Source organism: Bubalus bubalis, chromosome 3, assembly GCF_019923935.1.
Source record: "Bubalus bubalis isolate 160015118507 breed Murrah chromosome 3, NDDB_SH_1, whole genome shotgun sequence".
Classification (NCBI taxonomy): domain Eukaryota; kingdom Metazoa; phylum Chordata; class Mammalia; order Artiodactyla; family Bovidae; genus Bubalus; species Bubalus bubalis.
In genome coordinates, this window is record NC_059159.1 from 114,038,731 (window position 1) to 114,060,427 (window position 21,697).

The window sequence follows — 21,697 nt, forward strand, 5'->3', positions numbered from 1 at the left end:
CTTGATATACAACTTGAGGGCATCCAATTTTTGCAAATACAGATCTGGGAATATCTTGAATGATTTATACACAGAGTTGCAGGATTGGTCAAAGAGAATCAGAATCTATTAAGTGATTAACACTTTAAGGTAAAATTGTCATTTTGGTAGTTATCTAAAACTTCAGCTCTATTAAGGGCAGAATGAGGTGTAATTTTAAATGCTCAACGGATTTTATTAATTATCTTGCTTTGGCTTTCCAATTGCTTAGAGGACAATTATTCAAAAGACAAATACATGTAGAATGAAGTCATGCCATGATGTTTTTAATGCTGTGATAATCTTGATCCCAGAGTGAAGCTGGAGGGAATTCTGTGCTGTCCCAATTTAATCCCTGCCTTAAGATTGCATTTAATCAAAAGTGTACATTTAACCCCAGGTGGCATGCAGACAGTAGAATTAGTTTTAGGTACTTTAGAATTCCATTTCCTTTTAATACTTTTAAGCAATCAAAATTGTTTTCGAATTTCCTCTCATTGCTTGCACTACTTGTCCTGAAGTTTAAAATAGAAGAACCTGAAACCCAGCATAAAAAATGTAAGATTCTTTGCCATTTAAGTATCTAATGAATGTATATCACTGGCTTTTCTTTCTGCCACCTCTAGTTCATGTGCTAGGTGCATCTGTGTGTTTGCATACACAAACACACACTTTTCTTCTTCTTCTTCTTTTTTTTAATAAAAATTGAATTCTGTTTTTATGCACTGGAAAGCAATTTGGCATGCCTAGGAATAGGGAGTTATTTTTTTCCCAAGAGGACAAATTACACTGGTCTCAAAAGACAGATATCTTATATTTGAATCAAATATAATGTGTCATGCCCTCAAGGGATTTTAAGAAAGTTTAGGAAGTGACACATCAATGGGAAAAAGAACCTAAAATCTTCTGAGGTTATCTTTCCTGGAAAGGTAAAGCAAAATATATATTGGGTTGGCCAAAAAGTTCATTTGAGTTTTTCCTTAACTTTTTGGCCAACAACAATGTTTTTATTGAACATAGGGGAAAATACTATTGCTTGTGGGTATTATTACTAGTGCCTAGGATGGGCGGTCTTGAGTTTAGAAGATAAGTGTTCCTTAAAGGAGTATGCCCCAGCTTGTTTTTTTCTTATCAGTTTGGCACCTTTTCTCATTTTGCTTTGAGTTGGTTTAAATTATTTTCTTGTTCTTATATTCCCCCTCTGTAACTGCTTTTAAAACCATGCTTCTACTGTGTGCTTTGCTTGTGGACAAGTTGTTGACCATTTGCATATCAGAGATGCTCTTTATTAATCTGGGAGAATGCTTCCTTTAGCATTGTGGGATTCATTGACTTTAACCCTGGGCCCTTGTAATTTATGAAAGACTGCTAGTTTCTGCGATAATATTCCAGGTTCTTGTCCTGTGTCAACCAGTACTTCATTCATGTATGTTTATCTATTTCAATTTAGACACTGTCTTTTGTTCCTTCCAAGAGTTAGATTGGTATTGTGGAAGAAATGGCCCCATCTCAGAAGATAAAAGTCTGTACAGCAATAGATTTCAAGTCGGGGATTAAACCAAGAAGGGTTCCATGATACCTTAAAGTATGTAGAAAGAACCATCCTATTCATTGCTAGTAAAGTAAAAACCCTTGTGCTGTCATCTTCCTTTTGTTGAACTCTGAAATACTGTATTACGTTTGATGGAGTTAAGCATATTCCCTTCTTAGCACTCTCTCCTGTTTAAAATTTCCTGCAATTTTTTTTAATAGCTAGAAGACCTAAGTGAAAGTGAAGTCGCTCAGTCATGTCCGACTCTTAGCGACCCCATGGACTGCAGCCTACCGGGCTCCTCCGTCCATGGGATTTTCCAGGCAAGAGTACTGGAGTGGGTTGCCATTGCCTTTTCCGATGAAACATACCTAATAGAAAATATATTAATTCAATGTAAAAATATTATCTACCCCTCTACACCTATTTATTGAGGGCCTATTGTCAAGCATTGCCCTTGATACTAGGAACACTAAAACTTAGTTTCTTTCTTTCAAGAAAGTGGGGGAAAAAACATGCAATTCAAATTCAAGGTATTAAATCCTGTATGAGCCTGCATGCATTTATATAGCACAATGTATTTGGAGCTTCACAGCAATAATGTTATCTACAGATGAGAATATAGAAAGTTAAGATGTACATGGTTTGCTCAAGGCAGCCAGGCTAGTGATTGGTGACATTCTATCAAGAACTCAGGCAGCATACGTTCCCAGTTCATTATTCTGCACTGCCTGTCTGTGACATAGTCTAGCCTAACTCTTGTCTGTTTGCTTGTATGAAGAATACATGCTAGATACTTTTACATATAGCTCCAGAAATAGCCTCCTTGCTTTTTTAATATAAACTAATTTAATGTGAAATTGTTTTGCAAAATTTGTTCCAATATGCTATCCTTTTTTTCATGGAGTTGCAGAGGTGGTAATTGGTATGTCCTAAGCTGGATTAACTATATCTACTGTTTTCTAATACAGTGTTCCACACCTGCTGTTACACTAAATAGCGTTTTATGCCCTTTGTTGTTGTTCAGTCGCTAAGTTGTATCTGACTCTCTGCAACCCCATGGCTGCAGCATGTCAGACTTCCCTGTCCTTCACTATCTCACAGAGTTTGATCAAACTCATGTCCATTGATTCGGTGATGCCATCCAACCATCTCATTCTCTGTCACCTCTTCTCCTGCCGTCAATCTTTCCCAGCATCAGAGTCTTTTCAATGAGTCAGCTTTGCACATCAGGTGGCCAAAGTATTGGAGTTTCAGCATTGGTCCTTCCAATGAATATTCAGAGTTAATTTCGTTTAGGATTGACTGGTTTGATCTCCTTGCTGTCCAAGGGATTCTCAAGAGTCTTCTTCAGCACCACAGTTTAAAAGCATCAATTCTTCAGTGCTCAGTCTTCTTTGTGGTCCAACACATCTGTACATGACTATGGAAAAACCATAGCTTTGACTCTATGGACCTTTGTTGGCTAAGTGATATCTCTGCTCTTTAATATGCTGTCTAGCTTTGTCATAGCTTTTCTTCCAAGGAGCAAGTGTCTTTTATGTCATTACCCTTGTCTTATGCTTGAATGCTTCATACTTGGTTTCCTTTCTATCCTAGGAGTCATTTTATAATTTCTCCTCTATTTAAATGACATTGAACCTGTGGTTTTTATATCAGTATAGTTGAAAGAACAGAGTCTTCCTCAAAGCTCCTTACTGGACCAGTTTGTAGTGGCTGGAATCACAAGAGCATTGTAAAAATGGTGTTCTGCCCAAGGCCTCATGCTTTAGAGGACCTTACTCCAGTACTCTTGCTTGGAAAATCCCATGGATGGAGGAGCCTGTTAGGCTGCAATCCATGGGGTCGCTAAGAGTTGGACACGACTGAGCGACTTCACTTTCATTTTTCACTTTCATGCATTGGAGAAGGAAATGGCAGCCCACTCCAGTGTTCTTGCCTGGAGAATCCCAGGGACGGGGGAGCCTGGTGGGCTGCCATCTGTGGGGTCGCACAGAGTCGGAAACAGCTGAAGTGACTTAGCATGCTTTAGAGGGCTCGGTGACCATTTTTTTCAGCTGAGTTTTTGTCTCTATCAGCTGAGGAGTTGTTGGGGTCTAGGAAACATACCCACCCTGAACCTGTGTCTTCTTCTAGACCATTTTCCCTGGTAAGCTGGAGCCCAGAGTTAGTTGACCAGATGACTGGGAACCAGTTTGCATGACCTGTGTCAATTTCTTTTCTTATCCATCCACTGGAGGGCGAAATGCACTCCTGGTATACCCACCTCTAGGCCTTGAGGGATTGCCATCGGCATCTGTGGCCCATGGATAAGCCAAAATAGAGACGCATAGTGTTTTAGGACCTTTGCATTAGTTATTCACATCTTCCTTGAGACATTTATATGACTAACTTCTTATTCAGGATTCTGTTAAAATATCACATCTTTCAAAGACCTTTCTTGACTGTCTTACCTAAAATAGCTCCCTCCTCCATAATCACTCTGGACTACCTTATGTTATTTACTTTTTGCACCATTTAACATTATGGAAATCTATTACATAATCTTTTATTTATTTCCATTATTATGGCCTAACTTCCAGTAGAATGGAAAGCACCTGAAGGCAGGAAATTGGCTATTTTGCTCACTGCCATTCTGTAGCATTCAAAACAATGTCTGCCACATAGTAGGTGCTCAATATAATATTTTTGGAGTGAATAGATGAATGAAAGAAAAGGCCTTGAAGGTGGAGAATAAATTTTACTGCTTTAATTGGATGTAACCATTTTCCTTTTCCCCTCTTACATGTCATTTTACCAGGAATGGGGAGGGGAAAAAACAGACAACAGTTTAGGAAATTAAGTGTGCAAATAAGAGTGGAATAATTTGAGGGAATAAATATGACTTTAATTCTCTCAAAGTGAGTGATACAGTTACAAACATAATGCCATGAGTTTTTCACAAAACGAAATAAAGCATGATTAAATTAATGACACATTTAAAAATTTGGGATTCTCTTGGAGAAAGCCAGCTAATTATAGAGTTTTAGGACGGTTGAGGTTTTTTACTGTGGCCTGTGTTGTCTTCTTTTACCCTGTTCTAAACATATGTGCGGAGAAGGCAATGGCACCCCACTCCAGTACTCTTGCCTGGAAAATTCCATGGGCAGAGGAGCCTGGTAGGCTGCAGTCCATGGGGTCGCGAAGTGTCAGACACGACTGAGTGACTTCACTTTCACTTCTCACTTTCATGCATTGAAGAAGGAAATGGCAACTCACTCCAGTTTTCTTGCCTGGAGAATCCTAGGGACGGCGGAGCCTGGTGGGCTGCCGTCTATGGGGTCACACAGAGTCGGAAATGACTGAAGTGACTTAGCAGTAGCAGTAAACATATGTGCAATGTTTATTTCACAACTTTCCTCTCAGTTACCTTTCAAAACTGTATGATTCCTCATAGTCCTGACCTGACGATTCTCTAATATAAGCTTCTGATGCCTACAGTCATTAAATAGGATTCAATGTGCCTATCTCAAAGAAATCAAGTGAAAATTCGCCTGCAGATAAACAGTAATGCTTATTTTGTTACAAATATAGTTCTTTTAAATGGCAGAATTTGATTATGGTTTTTTCAACAAAAAGAGTGACTCACATCAAATAACAGTGTCAGTATTTAGTAACACCTTGATTATTTGTTAGTGACTAGATAGCCCTGGGTGTTCTTTGGAAGGAATGATGCTGAAGCTGAAGCTCCAGTACTTTGGCCACCTCATGCAAAGAGTTGACTCATTGGAAAAGACCCTGATGCTGGGAGGGATTGGGGGCAGGAGGAGAAGGGGACGACAGAGGATGAGATGGCTGGATGGCATCACCAACTCGATGGACGTGAGTTTGAGTGAACTCCGGGAGTTGGTGATGGACAGGGAGACCTGGCGTGCTGAGATTCATGGGGTCGCAAAGAGTCGGACACAACTGAGTGACTGAACTGAACTGAGATAGAGGAAGATTTAAAGACTGGAGCATCCTTACCTGAATGCAGACTTTCACTGAATTCTCTAATTCTTTTCACTAATTAACTCTGATTTCTTAATCAGTATTTGAGAAAACTTTGGGGATATGTTGGCTTCAGATTTTAAGGTTTAGAAGTAGCTTGTCAGTGCTAAATCATCTCCATCAGTCCCTTATGTCCAAAGGAAAAAAGTACATAGCCAATATTCCCTTAAGTAGGACTTTTTGTTTGTTTTCAAAGTCAGAAGAAAACCGAGGAGAGAAATCCCTTTGTGCTCCGTTTCCCTGTTTTGTCAAAGCTAATAAAAATTGTGAAATATGGAAGCACACATATTTATTTCCTGGCATCTGCTTCATCGAGTCATAGAGGTAGTAATATAATTTACTGTATTCCTTTCTAAATATTCATCTTGTATCTGCACAGAATGACTTAAGGTCATCTGTCCACAGGAGCACCTGCCTCACCTCTGTATTGCATTTAACACGAACTTTTTATTTTCAGACAAATCAGAGATAGACCGCATACACAGATAAATATTTCAGAGCCAGAAGAGAGAGAGTGGAGAGAGCATTTAGTCTGTCTTCTATTATTACAGATAAAAGAGGCCCATGAAGATTTTACAAGGTCACACAGGTGGCTGGTGGAGAATCTGAGATTATAAACCAAGTTCCCCAAATTCCAACCCATCTTCTCTTATTTACCCATCTTTCTTAATATTGTCTGTGTTATAACATACATTAAAACCACCTAAGGTACTTTTTATATACTATGTTTATCATTATTGCTTTTGAAATATGTTATAATTTAGGCATTTGTCACATTTGATATTATAGGGTTATATAATAGTAACCAATGGAACATGTTAAAGGAAATTTAAAATCGTTTGTATATATAACATACTTGCATAGGTCAAAAGTAACAAGATATTGAAGGGTCAGCAGTAAAAGGTTTCCCTCCTGTTCCTGGATCTCAACCCAACCACCTAGTTCAACCCCCACCCCCGGCCCCAAACCAGCCAAGAAAGCAGCCAGTGTTATCAGAGTTCTCTGTGTATAGCCATGACCTCAGAGAGGTGCAAAACTTGTATCTTTTTTAGTCTGTGGTACTTTCCTTTTTTTTTCTTTCCATCTTAGGCTACATCATGGAGACTATTCTCTGTCAAGATATAAAGCCCATTTCATAATCTTTTATGGTTGCATTGTACTCCACTATGTTGATGTGTTGTTATTTAGTTAATTAGTCTCTATCAGTATACATTCAGGTTGTTTACTACTTCAGTTATTACTAGAAGTGCTTCAGTAAATAGCCTTGCATTTTGACATGTGTTAATAAAAATGGAGGACAGCAGAAATTAATGTAACATTGTAAATGAATTGTACTTAAATATTTTTTTAAATGTAAGGTAAATTTCTAAAAACTGAATGACATCTTCTTAGGATTTCTGTAGGTCATGTCCGGTTACTTTCCACAGAGTTGGATAGATTTACATTCCCGTCCCATTATGTGAGGATGACTGTTTTACGTTCCTCACTGTCTTACGAAGACACTGTAAAATGTCTTCAGTATTTGGAATGTTTATATACAAAAGGTGAGATGTGAAAAGCTTTACCTTGGTGTGGGTTTGATTTGCTTTTTTGTATTTATATTCATGAGGTTAGGCATGTTTTTATATGTTAAAGAAACTTGATTTATATTTTCAGCTATTATTGTACTATTCTCTTTACCTGTTTTCCTATTGCTTTTTCTCTTACTGAATGTAGGAACTCTTTACATCTAAGGGAAAGAGCATTTTATCTATGGTTGTTGGTGCTGTTGTTCAGTCAGTCAGCTGTGTCTGGCTCTTTGCGACCCCATGGACTACAGTACGTCAGGCTTCCCTGTCCTTTATCATCTCCTGGAGCTTGCTCAAACTCATGTCCATTGAGTCAGTGATGCCATTCAACCATCTCATCCTCTGTCATTCCCTTCTTTTCCTGCCTTCAATCTTTCCCAGCATCAGGATCTTTTCTAAAGAGTCAGCTCTTCCAAACAAGTGGCCAAAGTATTGGAGCTTCAGCTTCAGCATCAGTCTTTCCAATGAATATTCAGAGTTGATTTCCTTTAGGATTGGCTGGTTTGATCTCTTGCAATATCACAAGTCTTCTCTAGCACCACAGTTTAAAGGCATCAATTCTTTGATGATCAGCCTTCTTTATGGTCTAACTCTCACATCCATCCGTGACTACTGAAAAACCATAGCTTTGATTAGATGGACCTTTGTCAGCAAATTAACATCTCTGCTGTTTAGTATGTTGTCTAGGTTTGTCATAGCTTTTCTCCAGGGAGCAAACATCTTTTAATTTCATGGCTGCAGTCACCATCTGCAGTTATTTTGGAGTCCAGGAAAGTAAAGTCTGTCGCTCTTTCCACTGTTTCCCCATCTATTTGCCATGAAGTGATGGGACCAGATGCCATGATCTTCGTTTTTTGAATGTGGAGTTTTTCTGTGTGTGTGTGTGTGTGTGTGTGTGTTTTAATATTTATTTTTGGCTGTGCCGGGTCTCATTGCTCTAGGTGCAGTGAACAGGGCTACTCTCTAGTTGTGATGCATGGGCTTTTACTTGTGGTGGCTTCTGTTGCTGTGGAGCACGGGCTCTAGGGCATGGGGGCTTCGGTAGTTGCAGCACATGGGCTCAGTAGTTGTGGTGATGAGCTTAGTTGCTCTTGGCAATTGGGATCTTCCCGAACAGGAATCAAACCTTCATCTCCTGCATTGGCAGATGCAGTCTTTACCACTGAGCCACCAGGGAAGCCCAAATGTTGAGTTTTAAGTCAGCTTTTCACTCCTCTTTCACCTTCACCAAGAGGCTCTTTAGTTCCTCTTTGCTATATGTTTTTCTAATTTGTCTTTATCTTGTTTATGAAGTAATTTTTGCCATGCCATATTTATGATTTAGTTGAATTTATCAATTTTTCCAAATCACTTTTTTGATTTGTATTATACATAAACATCATTCACTCTTGGGTTATTTCTTAAAATCTCCTAAAAAAATCTGTGTTTCTTATGGTACTTTTATGGGTTTATTTGTTTACTTTTAATATGATTCATTTGGAATTGATCCTAATGATTAAGATGTGGGAATGGTTTAAATCTTATTCTTCCCCCAGTTGTTTGGTGTTTCAACATCATTTATAAAGTACTCTGTTTTTCCCCATTGATTTGTGATAGCAACCTTATGACATAGTCTAGTCTTGCATATTTTCAGTTTGTTGACTTTCCATCCCATTCAATTGATACAGATATTTATGTTGGTATTTATTTCAGTCATTAGCTTTAATATCTAAAGGGAAGATTTTTCCTCACTATGGGATGCATTTTTAAAGTGATACTACATATTTTTTTCAGTTGAGGCATAATTAACTTTTAAAACTATAAAATTGTACATCATTGTGATTTGATATATTTGATCTATTGAAAGGATTTCTCCCTTCTAGTTATTTATAACTAACACATCCATCACTGCCCATATTTATCTTTTTTTGGTGAGAACTTTTAAGTTCTACTCTCTCTTAACAAATTTCTATTGTACAATATAGTGTTATCAGAATGGTCACCATATTATTCCTTAGATCCTCAGACCTTATTCATCTTACAACTGAACGTTTATATCTTTTACCAGCTTGTCCCTATTTCCCCCATTACCCCCAGCCCCTGGCAGCCACTTTTTCTATATTTTTTATGAGTTTGACTTTTTTTTAGATTCCATATGTAAGTAATACATGCCATTTTTGTCTTTCTTGTAATACCACCATCGATTTTCTGTTTCTGTTTTGTGATTAGCTATATAATGGGCTTCCCAGGTGGCACTAGTGGTAAAGAATCCACCTGCCAATGCAGGAGATGCAAGAGACGTGGGTTTGATCCATGGGTCAGGAATATAACCTGGAGTAGGAAATGGTACCCCACTCCAGTATTCTTCCCTGGAAAATTCCATGGACAGAGGAGCCAGGAGGGCTACAGTCCATGGGGTCGCAGAGTCGGACTTGACTGAGCACACACATACTGTCCATACTTAAATAATACAGATTCATAGGATAACATCCTTTTCTCTGATAGGTGACAGATTTCCTTCCTCATGTATATAGTATCAGAAAGTTGGTAAATTCCAAAATCATGAGATATGAGTTCAGCTGAGACTGTGTAGGTAGGCTTCCCATAATCATCCATTAGCGTGCTTCGCTTGACATATCAAACTAACAAAAGCAAACATGTTTCACCAAAGATCCTGGAGTGGCAAACGTCCACTATTCATGTGGACCACGTCAGCAGTAAGCTCTGCATAGAGGGAGGGATGTACCACACATGTGGTGAAATTAATGGAGGCTAGACTGATCAGGACTGAAGTTTGTTTTTTTTTTTTAATTCTGACTTTAATGTAGATTCATAATATATAGGAAATAGAACATTTATAAGTTAAACCAGTGAGGGAAAGCACACTGTTTTCCTTTTCTCCTGGGCTGGCTGTAGTTTTATGAAACTAAATTTCTAAGTGGCTTTTCTTTGCGTTGGGCTTCTTGTCAAGAGGTGAAACCTGTATAACGCATTACATCTGAGTTTCTTTTTTTTTTTTTTAAGGTCTCAAGGACAGACATATGGATAATGGTTTAAAAATATAAATATGGTCTTTCCAGTCATAGAAATCTTCTGCCCCAAGAGGTGCTTTTCCCGCTTTCCCAAAAATGTAGGGCTCAGGACTCATAAAGCACCAAAGCAAAATACATGGTATTTGACACTAAAAAAAAACCCAACTGTGCTTTTCTTGAGTTTTGCAGCCCTGTGATCAGGCAGAGTGACTTATAGTCAAATGTAGATGCCAACTTGCTGTGTTACCTTCTAGCCACTGAATCCTGTAACTAAGCGTTTTTGTTTGGTAAAATTACAGAAGAGACGGTGCTTGGTGAGATATTTTGTTCTATTTTCATACCTATAGTTCATTTAGGAAAATGACTGTCACTTGCTTTTCTCACATACTTATCCTATTTATCCATTTCTTTGTGTGTGTATACATAGGGAGAAATACACACAGTGTCATTGTAGAGACAGCTATTCACCCCTACTCCACTGTAGACTTGTCCTGAGCTTGAGTCATTTCATTATTGGGTCCACACGAGATCTAATGTCTGATTTGTAAATACATAGACATTGGCAGTTCAGAATTTATGGAGGCTCTCTTAGGAAAGACCACCACCAATATAGGGTTAGTTTGAAAACCATTCTGTCCAAATGGATCTTACCAAGTGTTCAAATACGAACTAATTCAATCTTGTTGGGGTAAATCTTATAGACAGGTATAAGAATTTATAACTGTTAAATTAATAAATAATAATTATATTATTATAATACATAATAATAAATGTTATATATTATAAACATTTATAATATTATAATGTCTTTTAGACATTTATAAGAATTATAAATATAATTTGCATAGTCAAAATTTTCATGAATGATCTGTTTAGTATAGTGATAGATCCTGCATCAGATGTCATTTATGAAGATAACATTTTTATGAAGTGAAGAACTGTAGAATACTTGCTAAATATTCTTTGGTAAAATTAAGTCCTTCAGAGGCAAAGATTATTCTTAGTCATCTTTGTATTCCCAGCCCATTGTCTGGTATTGAATAGGCACTTACTGCATATTGAATGAATAAATGAGTGAAAGAAACTCATTTCTTAGATTGTCTGAAATAGATTAAAATGTTTCCTTGAAATAGACAAAATACATGCATGCCCATGCTTGCTGCTCTACTTTAAGAAGGAAGTTGATTTTGTTCTGTGGTTTTGGAAACATGATCACTTTGGAAATTAGTCTCTGTTAAAAAAATTATACACATTTTTAATGACACATTAGTTTCAATGTGATTTCTGAATAGCAGTTTCTTGAAATAAAGCAAAAACAAAATCCCTGTTAGCTTGCCTTGGAACTATTGTTCAATAGTTTAAAGAAATAATTTGTAATACCTTTTATTTGGGCTTCCCTAGTGGCTCAGATTGTAAAGAATCTGTCTGCAATACAGGAGACCTGGGCTCAATCCCTGGGTCAGGAAGATCCCCTGGAGAAGAGAACAGCAATCCACTCCAGTATTCTTGCCTGGAAAACTTCTAGGGACAGAGGAGCCTACGGGGTTACAGCTCAAGGGGTTGCAAAGAATCATACACGACTGAGCAACTAACACAACACATCTTTTTTTATTTAGTGTATACACGTGTGTCTGTGTGTATGTGCATGTGTGTAAGTGATGTAGAACGATTCAGTGCCAGAGAGTCACTTGGTATAGATTAATTAAAACAGTAACAGAAAACTTTCATTTTCCAGAATATTATTTTCATTTATTGACTTTGTACTCATAATTTTGCTTAAATAACCTATCAGAGAAGGTACTTATATGATGTTGAGCTGTTGATCCTACTCATAAATAGATCTTATATTTATTTGCTAGGCTGTGTGATTCTGTTTGCCTTGTTAGTGGTATAACTAAGAATTCACTATTTAAATTCATCTTGCACACCAAATTGTTATTCAGTCACTAAGTCATGTCTGACCCTTTGCAACCCAATGGACTGTAGCCTGCCAGGCTTCTCTGTTCATGGAGTTTTTCAGGCAAGAATAATGGGGTGGGTTACTATTTCCTTCTCCAGGGGATCTTCCCAACCCAGAGATCAAACCCACATCTCCTGCGTCTCCTGCATTAACAGGTGGAGTCTTTACCACTGAGGCACCAGGGAAGCCCTCTGATATTTTGTTGAATAATATTTTCCAATATGAGAATTGTAGAAATTTATTAGTTGGGCTTTTGGCCCTAGTATCCCTGGGTTGGGAAGATCCCCTGGAGGAGGAAATGGCAACCAAATCCAGTGTTCTTGCCTGGAAAATCCCACGGACAGAGGCTGGTGGGCTACAGTCCATGGGGTCACAAAAGAGTCAGACACAACTTAATGACTAAACAACAACAAACCTTGTTTATAGCCATGCATTTTGAGCGTATTCATTTCTCCTTTAATATTTCTTCTCCTCCAGTAATCTTTGAAATAGGAAGGAGAGGTTTTAAAGTCATTATTGAATGGTATGGGTATAAAATCACAGTAGTGGACAATAACATCTCTGTCACTCTGTTTTTAATTCCTTTATGGAGAATACAGATAAATGGTGGAAGGAAGCATTTTAGAATAGTATGACTAAATTAGCTATGGAAAGAAGAAATTAACAAAAGAGAATTTAGGAACAAATTATAGAATGCCACCTGGGCTGATATTGCATTTGAGATGCTCTGTTCAAAATGAAATATGCTTATTTTTATGTTGCCGTAATGATTTCCTGTTTTTAAAAATACCCCCATTCATACCCATATCATTTAGGTTACAAATCTGTATCAAACTCAGAAGTTCCCTTATGTTTAAGCATAAGCTGAGGCTAAATGTTAAGACGTTTCTCAAACGTAGAGGTTTTGAATTTTGGAGCTGGCAGAGAACCTGTGACTCAGGAAATTGAGTGACGATTCCCACTTTATTCCAGAAACAGGCCTAGTAGAGCTTTGCTTTTCTGATTACCCAAATAGTGCTTTTCCCACCACTCTGTTGTGGATAGACATTTTTAAAAAATTTGTGATCCTAGAGCATTTGATCCCTGGATAGTTTGATGTGTAATCCTAGAACACTGAAAATTTTTATACAAAATTTGGCCTATGGGCCAAATCCAGCCTCCCATGTGTTTTTATTCACTGTTTTATTGGAACATCAGTTCAGTCGCTCAGTCGTGTCCAACTCTTTGCGACCCCATGAACCGCAGCATGCGAGGCCTCCCTGTCCACCACCAACTCCCAGAGTCCACCCAAACCCATGTCCATTGAGTCAGTGAGGCCATCAACCATCTCATCCTCTGTCGTCCCCTTCTCCTCCTGCCCTCAATCTTTCCCAGCATCAGGGTCTTTTCAAATGAGTCAGCTCTTCGCATCTGGTGGCCAAAGTATTGGAGTTTCAGCTTCAAAATCAGTCCTACATTCATAGCAATACAGGCACACCTCAAGAAACAAGAAAAAAGTCAAATAAATAACCTAACTCTACACCTAAAGCAACTAGAAAAGGAAGAAATGAAGAACCCCAGGGTTAGTAGAAGGAAAGAAATCTTAAAACTTAGAGCAGAAATAAATGCAAAAGAAACAAAAGAGATCATAGCAAAAATCAACAAAACCAAAAGCTGGTTTTTTGAAAGGATAAATAAAATTGACAAACCATTAGCCAGACTCATCAAGAAACAAAGGGAGAAAAATCAAATCAATAAAATTAGAAATGAAAATGGAGAGATCACAACAGACAACACAGAAATACAAAGGATCATAAGAGAGTACTATCAACAATTATATGCCAATAAAATGGACAACGAGGAAGAAATGGACAAATTCTTAGAAAAGTACAACTTTCCAAAACTCGATCAGGAAGAAATAGAAATTCTTAACAGACCCATCACAAGCACGGAAATTGAAACTGTAATCAAAAATCTTCCAGCAAACAAAAGCCCAGGTCCAGACGGCTTCACAGCTGAATTCTACCAAAAATTTAGAGAAGAGCTAACACCTATCCTGCTCAAACTCTTCCAGAAAATTGCAGAGGAAGGTAAACTTCCAAACTCATTCTTTGAGGCCACCATCACCCTAATATCAAAACCTGACAAAGATGCCACAAAAAAAGAAAACTACAGGCCAATATCACTGATGAACATAGATGCAAAAATCCTTAACAAAATTCTAGCAATCAGAATCCAACAACACATTAAAAAGATCACACACCATGACCAAGTGGGCTTTATCCCAGGGATGCAAGGATTCTTCAATATCCGCAAATCAATCAATGTAATACACCACATTAACAAATTGAAAAATAAAAACCATATGATTATCTCAATAGATGCAGAGAAAGCCTTTGACAAAATTCAACATCCATTTATGATAAAAACTCTCCAGAAAGCAGGAATAGAAGGAACATACCTCAACATAATAAAAGCTATATATGACAAACCCACAGCAAACATTATCCTCAATGGTGAAAAATTGAAAGCATTTCCTCTAAAGTCAGGAACAAGACAAGGGTGTCCACTTTCACCATTACTATTCAACATAGTTTTGGAAGTTTTGGCCACAGCAATCAGAGCAGAAAAAGAAATAAAAGGAATCCAAATTGGAAAAGAAGAAGTAAAGCTCTCACTGTTTGCAGATGACATGATCCTCTACATAGAAAACCCTAAAGACTCCACCAGAAAATTACTAGAACTAATCAATGACTATAGTAAAGTTGTAGGATATAAAATCAACACACAGAAATCCCTTGCATTCCTATACACTAATAATGAGAAAACAGAAAGAGAAATTAAGGAAACAATTCCATTCACCATTGCAACGGAAAGAATAAAATACTTAGGAATATATCTACCTAAAGAAACTAAAGACCTATATATAGAAAACTATAAAACACTGGTGAAAGAAATCAAAGAGGACACTAACAGATGGAGAAATATACCATGTTCATGGATTGGAAGAATCAATGTAGTGAAAATGAGTATACTACCCAAAGCAATCTATAGATTCAATGCAATCCCTATCAAGCTACCAACAGTATTCTTCACAGAACTAGAACAAATAATTTCACAATTTGTATGGAAATACAAAAAACCTCGAATAGCCAAAGCGATCTTGAGAAAGAAGAATGGAACTGGAGGAATCAACCTACCTGACTTCAGGCTCTACTACAAAGCCACAGTTATCAAGACAGTATGGTACTGGCACAAAGACAGAAATATAGATCAATGGAACAAAATAGAAAGCCCAGAGATAAATCCATGCACATATGGACACCTTATCTTTGACAAAGGAGGCAAGAATATACAATGGATTAAAGACAATCTCTTTAACAAGTGGTGCTGGGAAAACTGGCCAACCACTTGTAAAAGAATGAAACTAGAACACTTTCTAACACCATACACAAAAATAAACTCAAATGGATTAAAGATCTAAACGTAAGACCAGAAACTATAAAACTCCTAGAGGAAAACATAGGCAAAACACTCTCCGACATACATCACAGCAGGATCCTCTATTACCCACCTCCCAGAATATTGGAAATAAAAGCAAAAATAAACAAATGGGACCTAATTAACCTTAAAAGCCTCTGCACATCAAAGGAAACTATTAGCAAGGTGAAAAGACAGCCTTCAGAATGGGAGAAAATAATAGCAAATGAAGCAACTGACAAACAACTAATCTCGAGAATATACAAGCAACTCCTACAGCTCAACTCCAGAAAAATAAATGACCCAATCAAAAAATGGGCCAAAGAACTAAATAGACATTTCTCCAAAGAAGACATACAGATGGCTAACAAACACATGAAAAGATGCTCAACATCACTCATTATCAGAGAAATGCAAATCAAAACCACTATGAGGTACCATTTCACACCAGTCAGAATGGCTGCGATCCAAAAGTCTACAAGTAATAAATGCTGGAGAGGGTGTGGAGAAAAGGGAACCCTCTTACACTGTTGGTGGGAATGCAGACTAGTACAGCCACTATGGAGAACAGTGTGGAGATTCCTTAAAAAACTGGAAATAGAACTGCCTTATGATCCAGCAATCCCACTGCTGGGCATACACACTGAGGAAACCAGAAGGGAAAGAGACACGTGTACCCCAATGTTCATCACAGCACTGTTTATAATAGCCAGGACATGGAAGCAACCTAGATGTCCATCAGCTGAAGAATGGATAAGAAAGCAGTGATACATATACACAATGGAGTATTACTCAGCCATTAAAAAGAATACATTTGAATCAGTTCTAATGAGGTGGATGAAACTGGAGCCTATTATACAGAGTGAAGTAAGCCAGAAAGAAAAACACCAATACAGTATATTAACGCATATATATGGAATTTAGAAAGATGGTAACAATAACCCTGTGTACGAGACAGCAAAAGAGACACTGATGTATAGAACAGTCTTATGGACTCTGTGAGAGAGGGAGAGGGTGGGAAGATTTGGGAGAATGGCATTGAAACATGTAAAATATCATGTATGAAACGAGTTGCCAGTCCAGGTTCGATGCAGGATACTGGATGCTTGGGGCTGGTGCACTGGGACGACCCAGAGGGATGGAATGGGGAGGGAGGAGGGAGGAGGGTTCAGGATGGGGAACACATGTATACCTGTGGCGGATTCATTTTGATATTTGGCAAAACTAATACAATTATGTAAAGTTTAAAAATAAAATAAAATTAAAAAAAAAATCAGTCCTGCCAATAAACACCCAGGACTGATCTCCTTTAGGATGGGCTGGTTGGATCTCCTTGCAGTCCAAAAGACTCTCAAGAGTCTTCTCCAACACCACAGTTCAAAAGCATCAATTCTTCAGTGCTCAGCTTTCTTTATAGTCCAACTCTCATATCCATACATGACCACTGGAAAAACCATAGCCTTGACTAGACAGACCTTTGTTGACAGAGTAATGTCTCTACTTTTTAATATGCTGTCTAGGTTGGTCATAACTTTCCTTCCAAGGAGTAAGCATCTTTTAACATAGTTACACCCATTTATTTATTTACTGTCTATGGTGCTACAATGGCAGAATGAGTAGTTATAGCAGAGATTGTATGATCTGCAGAGCTGAAGATATTTATTATCTGGACCTTCAGAGAAGAAGTTTGCCAGCCCTTAGGATGAATAAATCAGTTTTTAAAACTAACACTATCGATTTAAAATAAATTGGGAGTTAAATGTGCTTTCTGAAAAAGCTTTAAGGGGTTGGCACATTGTTGAGAAATATGAATGATCTTTCATAAAAGAATGCAAAACCTACCTACCTTAAAAAATAGAACCAGGGTTTCTAGGGACTCTTGAAGCTCCTGGACTTAGGATTCTAGTCTCCAGAATGAAACCTGTGACTGACACAGGATGGGAACTGTCTCAGACTGTCATTGGATAGAACTTGAACACTCACCAAATGTCCTTCTTGGCAGGTGGAGTGGATCCAACAGCAAGTGGTAAAAAAACGGACCAAGAGGGATTATGACTTCAGCCGCGCCCAGTCCACTTACTTCAATGATCCCAAGTGGCCAAGCATGTGGTATATGGTGAGTTCGACTGGCCAGGGCCTGTGGCATCCTGTTGTGTGTTGTTCAGCAATGTTGGGATGAGGAAGACAGAGAAACAGTGAGCAAGGACTTTTTCCTGTTTCAGGACCCGCCACTGGTGGGTTAATGGCCCGTGCTATTTTCTGGATCTTTTTTGAAGTTAACTCTCTGGTTCTAAGGAGAAAGAGAGAAATTCTGATCCTGAAGGTGTTTCTACTTGAGATCTTACTCTGTGTAGTAGCTTTGTAAGTTTGGGTCAGAAGATGGGAAAATAATATAAAGGGCAGACACCCTGAGACTTAGCAATAGTTGTGTTCACCTCTGGTACACATCAACTCTACTCTGAAACTAGTCTGGTTAATGAATACTGGCTCTTGAAATCATTGAAATGACTGCTGGTAGGTAACAGATTCCTAACTTGAGTTATCTAAATGTACCTTCTCACTTTGGGTAACAATTTTTTAAAAACTAGACTAGGAAAAAAATAGTTGAAAAGTGTTTGACTTGTAGCTAGTTCAGTGGTTCAAGCCCACTGCAGTATTCTTGCCTGAAAAATCCCATGGACAGAGGAACTTACCTGGTGGACTATAGTCCAAAGTATCGCAAAGAATCGTATGTGACTGAGCACGCACACAGTGGTTCAAGCAAAAACTTTCAGCAAGGGAAACTTAATGTGTTGGGAAGAATGATCTAGAAATTCACTTGATGTTGCCGCCTTTGAAAATTTACTTCTCTAACCTTAGAGTTTTATGTTTGTGATCCCTGAAAAATTGACTAGAATATGATACTTTATCATGAAATATATATGTTATCAATTTGCTCTATAATCTGCAAAAAGACCTTAACTTTTTTTAAATTTTTTTTGAAAATCTTTATTGTAAATTATTGCCAGAATTATTTCCCCCAGTCTACCTTGTATTTTTGCAGTCCCTGACCCTGCTTCTCTATACATCCATTGCATTCCAAATACGTGTCTCATGCTTTTCTGCCTCCTTGCATTTCATTCCTTCTTCCCAGAGTGGCCTTCTGTCCTGTCCCGCCTCCTCAGGTCAGAATTCTCCATTGCTCAGAGCCCACACCTGAGGCTGACTATTTCATGTCTCCCATGTCCTCATCTGTCACTGTCCTTCCTCTGCTCTCCTGGGCCTGCTGTCTCTGCCATTCATGACATCCTCCCCTTGGTGCTTTGTTTTATAGTTTTTATTGTAGTTTTAAATCTCCTCTGTTACTTTGTGTGTGGGGGTCACTTACATCCTCCCATCTGAGAATGTAGCCTAGCACCTAGCAACACTAGGAATCTGTGTTCATTTGGAGATGGGTGAATGTGGCTGGCATTTCTCCCAGTTTCCCTCTTCTTAGTCTTACCCAGAAGTGGAAGGTTGTGGAAAGATTCTGGACCCCAACCAGAGTTTTACACAGAAAACTCTTTCATGCATCAGGGGAAATAAAGGAGCCATGAAGCTAAGTTCAAAGGGAGATGAGACTCAAAGCATCATTTGAGTAGAAATCACCTGAGGGGACCCTGATGCTGGGAAAGATTGAAGGCAAAAAGAGAAGGGGGCGGCAGAAGATGAGATGGTTGGATAGCATTACTGACTTAATAGACGAGTTTGAGCAAACTCGGGGAGATAGTGGAGGACAGGGGAGCCTGGCATGCTACAATCCGCGGGGTCACAAATAGTCAGACATGACTTAGTGACTAAACAACAACAATGAGGGGACATTGCCAGCTTATTAGCTCCAAGACCAAGAAAGAATGAACCACAAGGGAAGGCATTAGAGGGAGTGTTAGCAGGAGCTCAGGAGCATTTGTCTATGCTGACAAGATGATAATGATGTAATAGCATTAAGAAGTAGAATGGAAGCAACATGCCCGTAACACCTCTCTTCTTAAGGCCCAGGGGCAGTGAGACCCTCTTTGACTTGCATTTCTTTTTTGCAAGAAAGAAACACATTGCTATCTGCTCATGTCCCACTCAACAGTGCAGGTGGACAGTAGCTCTCCCTGACCCTCTCATCACTCCAGCAGGGCAGGTTGGGCTGTTGCAGGAGCCATGGTCAAGGTGACTCCAAAGATTTCAGTGTGTATAGGGGAAGATCTTACACCTGAGAACCTCTGCCATTTCTTCGGAAATTCTCTTTTTGATGTAAGGAAAGGTTAAGAGGGAAGAGCTTTTGTTTGGCTCTTTAAAATACTGGATGTTTTTCAACACATACTTGATGCTAATAATTCAAATAGATCACGTTCATTGAGCACTTAGCACGTGCTAAAGTATAAGGTGCTTATACTTTATTCTAATATTTTTCTAATGTAGTTTAAATAGAGATGTGTGTTTAATATTGGCCCTGTGTTATAAGAGTTAGGAATCCAAGGCTTATAAAATTTACATCATTTGCCTAAGATCACCCAACCTGAAAGTGATGAAACAGAGATGCCAAGCCAGGCAGGTTGACGGGAGTCCACAGGATGAACATGGCATCATATCCCCACCCTTCTACTATTCACAACAACTGTAAGCGAGACACTACAGCCCTCCAGAAACTTCTAATCTGTCCATGGAGAAATGACTGAAGTTCAAGGAAGAATCATGGGTGCCATGTAGGATGAGCAAAGTGTCTTGGGAGCAGCCAAAGCACTTCAAAGCTTCCTATTAAAGGCATACTTTTTCGTTAATGAAAGCAATGGGAAATTGGTTACATACCTATGTTTATGTCAATAGTAGTGACAGAATTGGAGTCAGAACTTCAAGTCTGCAAACATGGATTCAGTTCCCCATTACTTCGCTTATATGGCCATGATTGAATCACTTAAACTCTTGTCAACTAGAAAATAAGAGTCAGATCAGATCAGTCGCTCAGTCGTGTCCGACTCTGCGACCCCATGAATCACAGCACGCCAGGCCTCCCTGTCCATCACCAACTCCCGGAGTTCACAGACTCATGTCCATCGAGTCAGTTATGCCATCCAGCCATCTCATCCTCTGTCTTCCCCTTCTTCTCTTGCCCCCAATCCCTCCCAGCATTAGAGTCTTTTCCAATGACTCAACTCTTCTCATGAGGTGGCCAAAGTACTGGAGTTTCAGCTTTAGCATCATTCCTTCCAAGGAAATCCCAGGGCTGATCTGCTTCAGAATGGACTGGTTGGATCTCCTTGCAGTCCAAGGGACTCTCAAGAGTCTTCTCCAACACCACAGTTCAAAAGCATCAATTCTTTGGCGCTCAGCCTTTTCCACAGTCCAACTCTCGCATCCATACATGACCACTGGAAAAACCATAGCCTTGACTAGACGAACCTTTGTTGGCAAAGTAATGTCTCTGCTTTTGAATATGCTATCTAGGTTGGTCATAACTTTCCTTCCAAGGAGTAAGCGTCTTTTAATTTCATGGCTGCAGTCACCATCTGCAGTGATTTTGGAGCCCAGAAAAATAAAGTCTGACACTGTTTCCACTGTTTCCCCATCTGTTTCCCATGAAGTGATGGGACCGGATGCCATGATCTTCATTTTCTGAATGTTGAGCTTAAAAGCCCACTTTTTCACTCTCCACTTTCACTTTCATCAAGAGGCTTTTTAGTTCCTCTTCACTTTCTGCCATAAGGGTGGTGTCATCTGCATATCTGAGGTTATTGATATTTTTCCCGGCAATCTTGATTCCAGCTTGTGTTTCTTCCAGTCCAGCGTTTCTCAAGATGTACTCTGCATTTAAGTTAAATAAACAGGGTGACAATATACAGCCTTGACATACTCCTTTTCCTATTTGGAACCAGTCTGTTGTTCCATGTCCAGTTCTAACTGTTGCTTCCTGACCTGCATACAAATTCCTCAAGAGGCAGAAAATAAGAGTACCTACCTCTTAAGTTGAGTTAGTGACTGCTGTGTAACAAATCACAGAACTTAGTTTTTAAGACAGAGATCTCCTGAGTTCCATGGGTCAGGCATGCAGAGAGGGCCCAGTGCTAATGACTTCTCTGTTCAATGATGTCTGGGGCTTCAGCTGGAAGACTCA

At 38.8% G+C, this 21,697-nt stretch overlaps 1 protein-coding gene across 6 annotated transcripts in view; it reads left to right on the forward strand.

Annotated features, from left to right (window-relative positions):
- The window catches only part of PCSK5 (proprotein convertase subtilisin/kexin type 5), a 514,258-nt gene that overhangs the window by 79,870 nt on the left and 412,691 nt on the right, over window positions 1-21,697 (forward strand). For all 6 annotated transcript variants that reach the window (XM_025281624.3, XM_044939958.2, XM_025281617.3 and 3 more), the window contains exon 3: window positions 17,579-17,692. In XM_025281624.3, coding sequence (XP_025137409.2) covers window positions 17,579-17,692 — 114 coding nt within the window. The remainder of the gene's footprint in view (window positions 1-17,578; window positions 17,693-21,697) is intronic.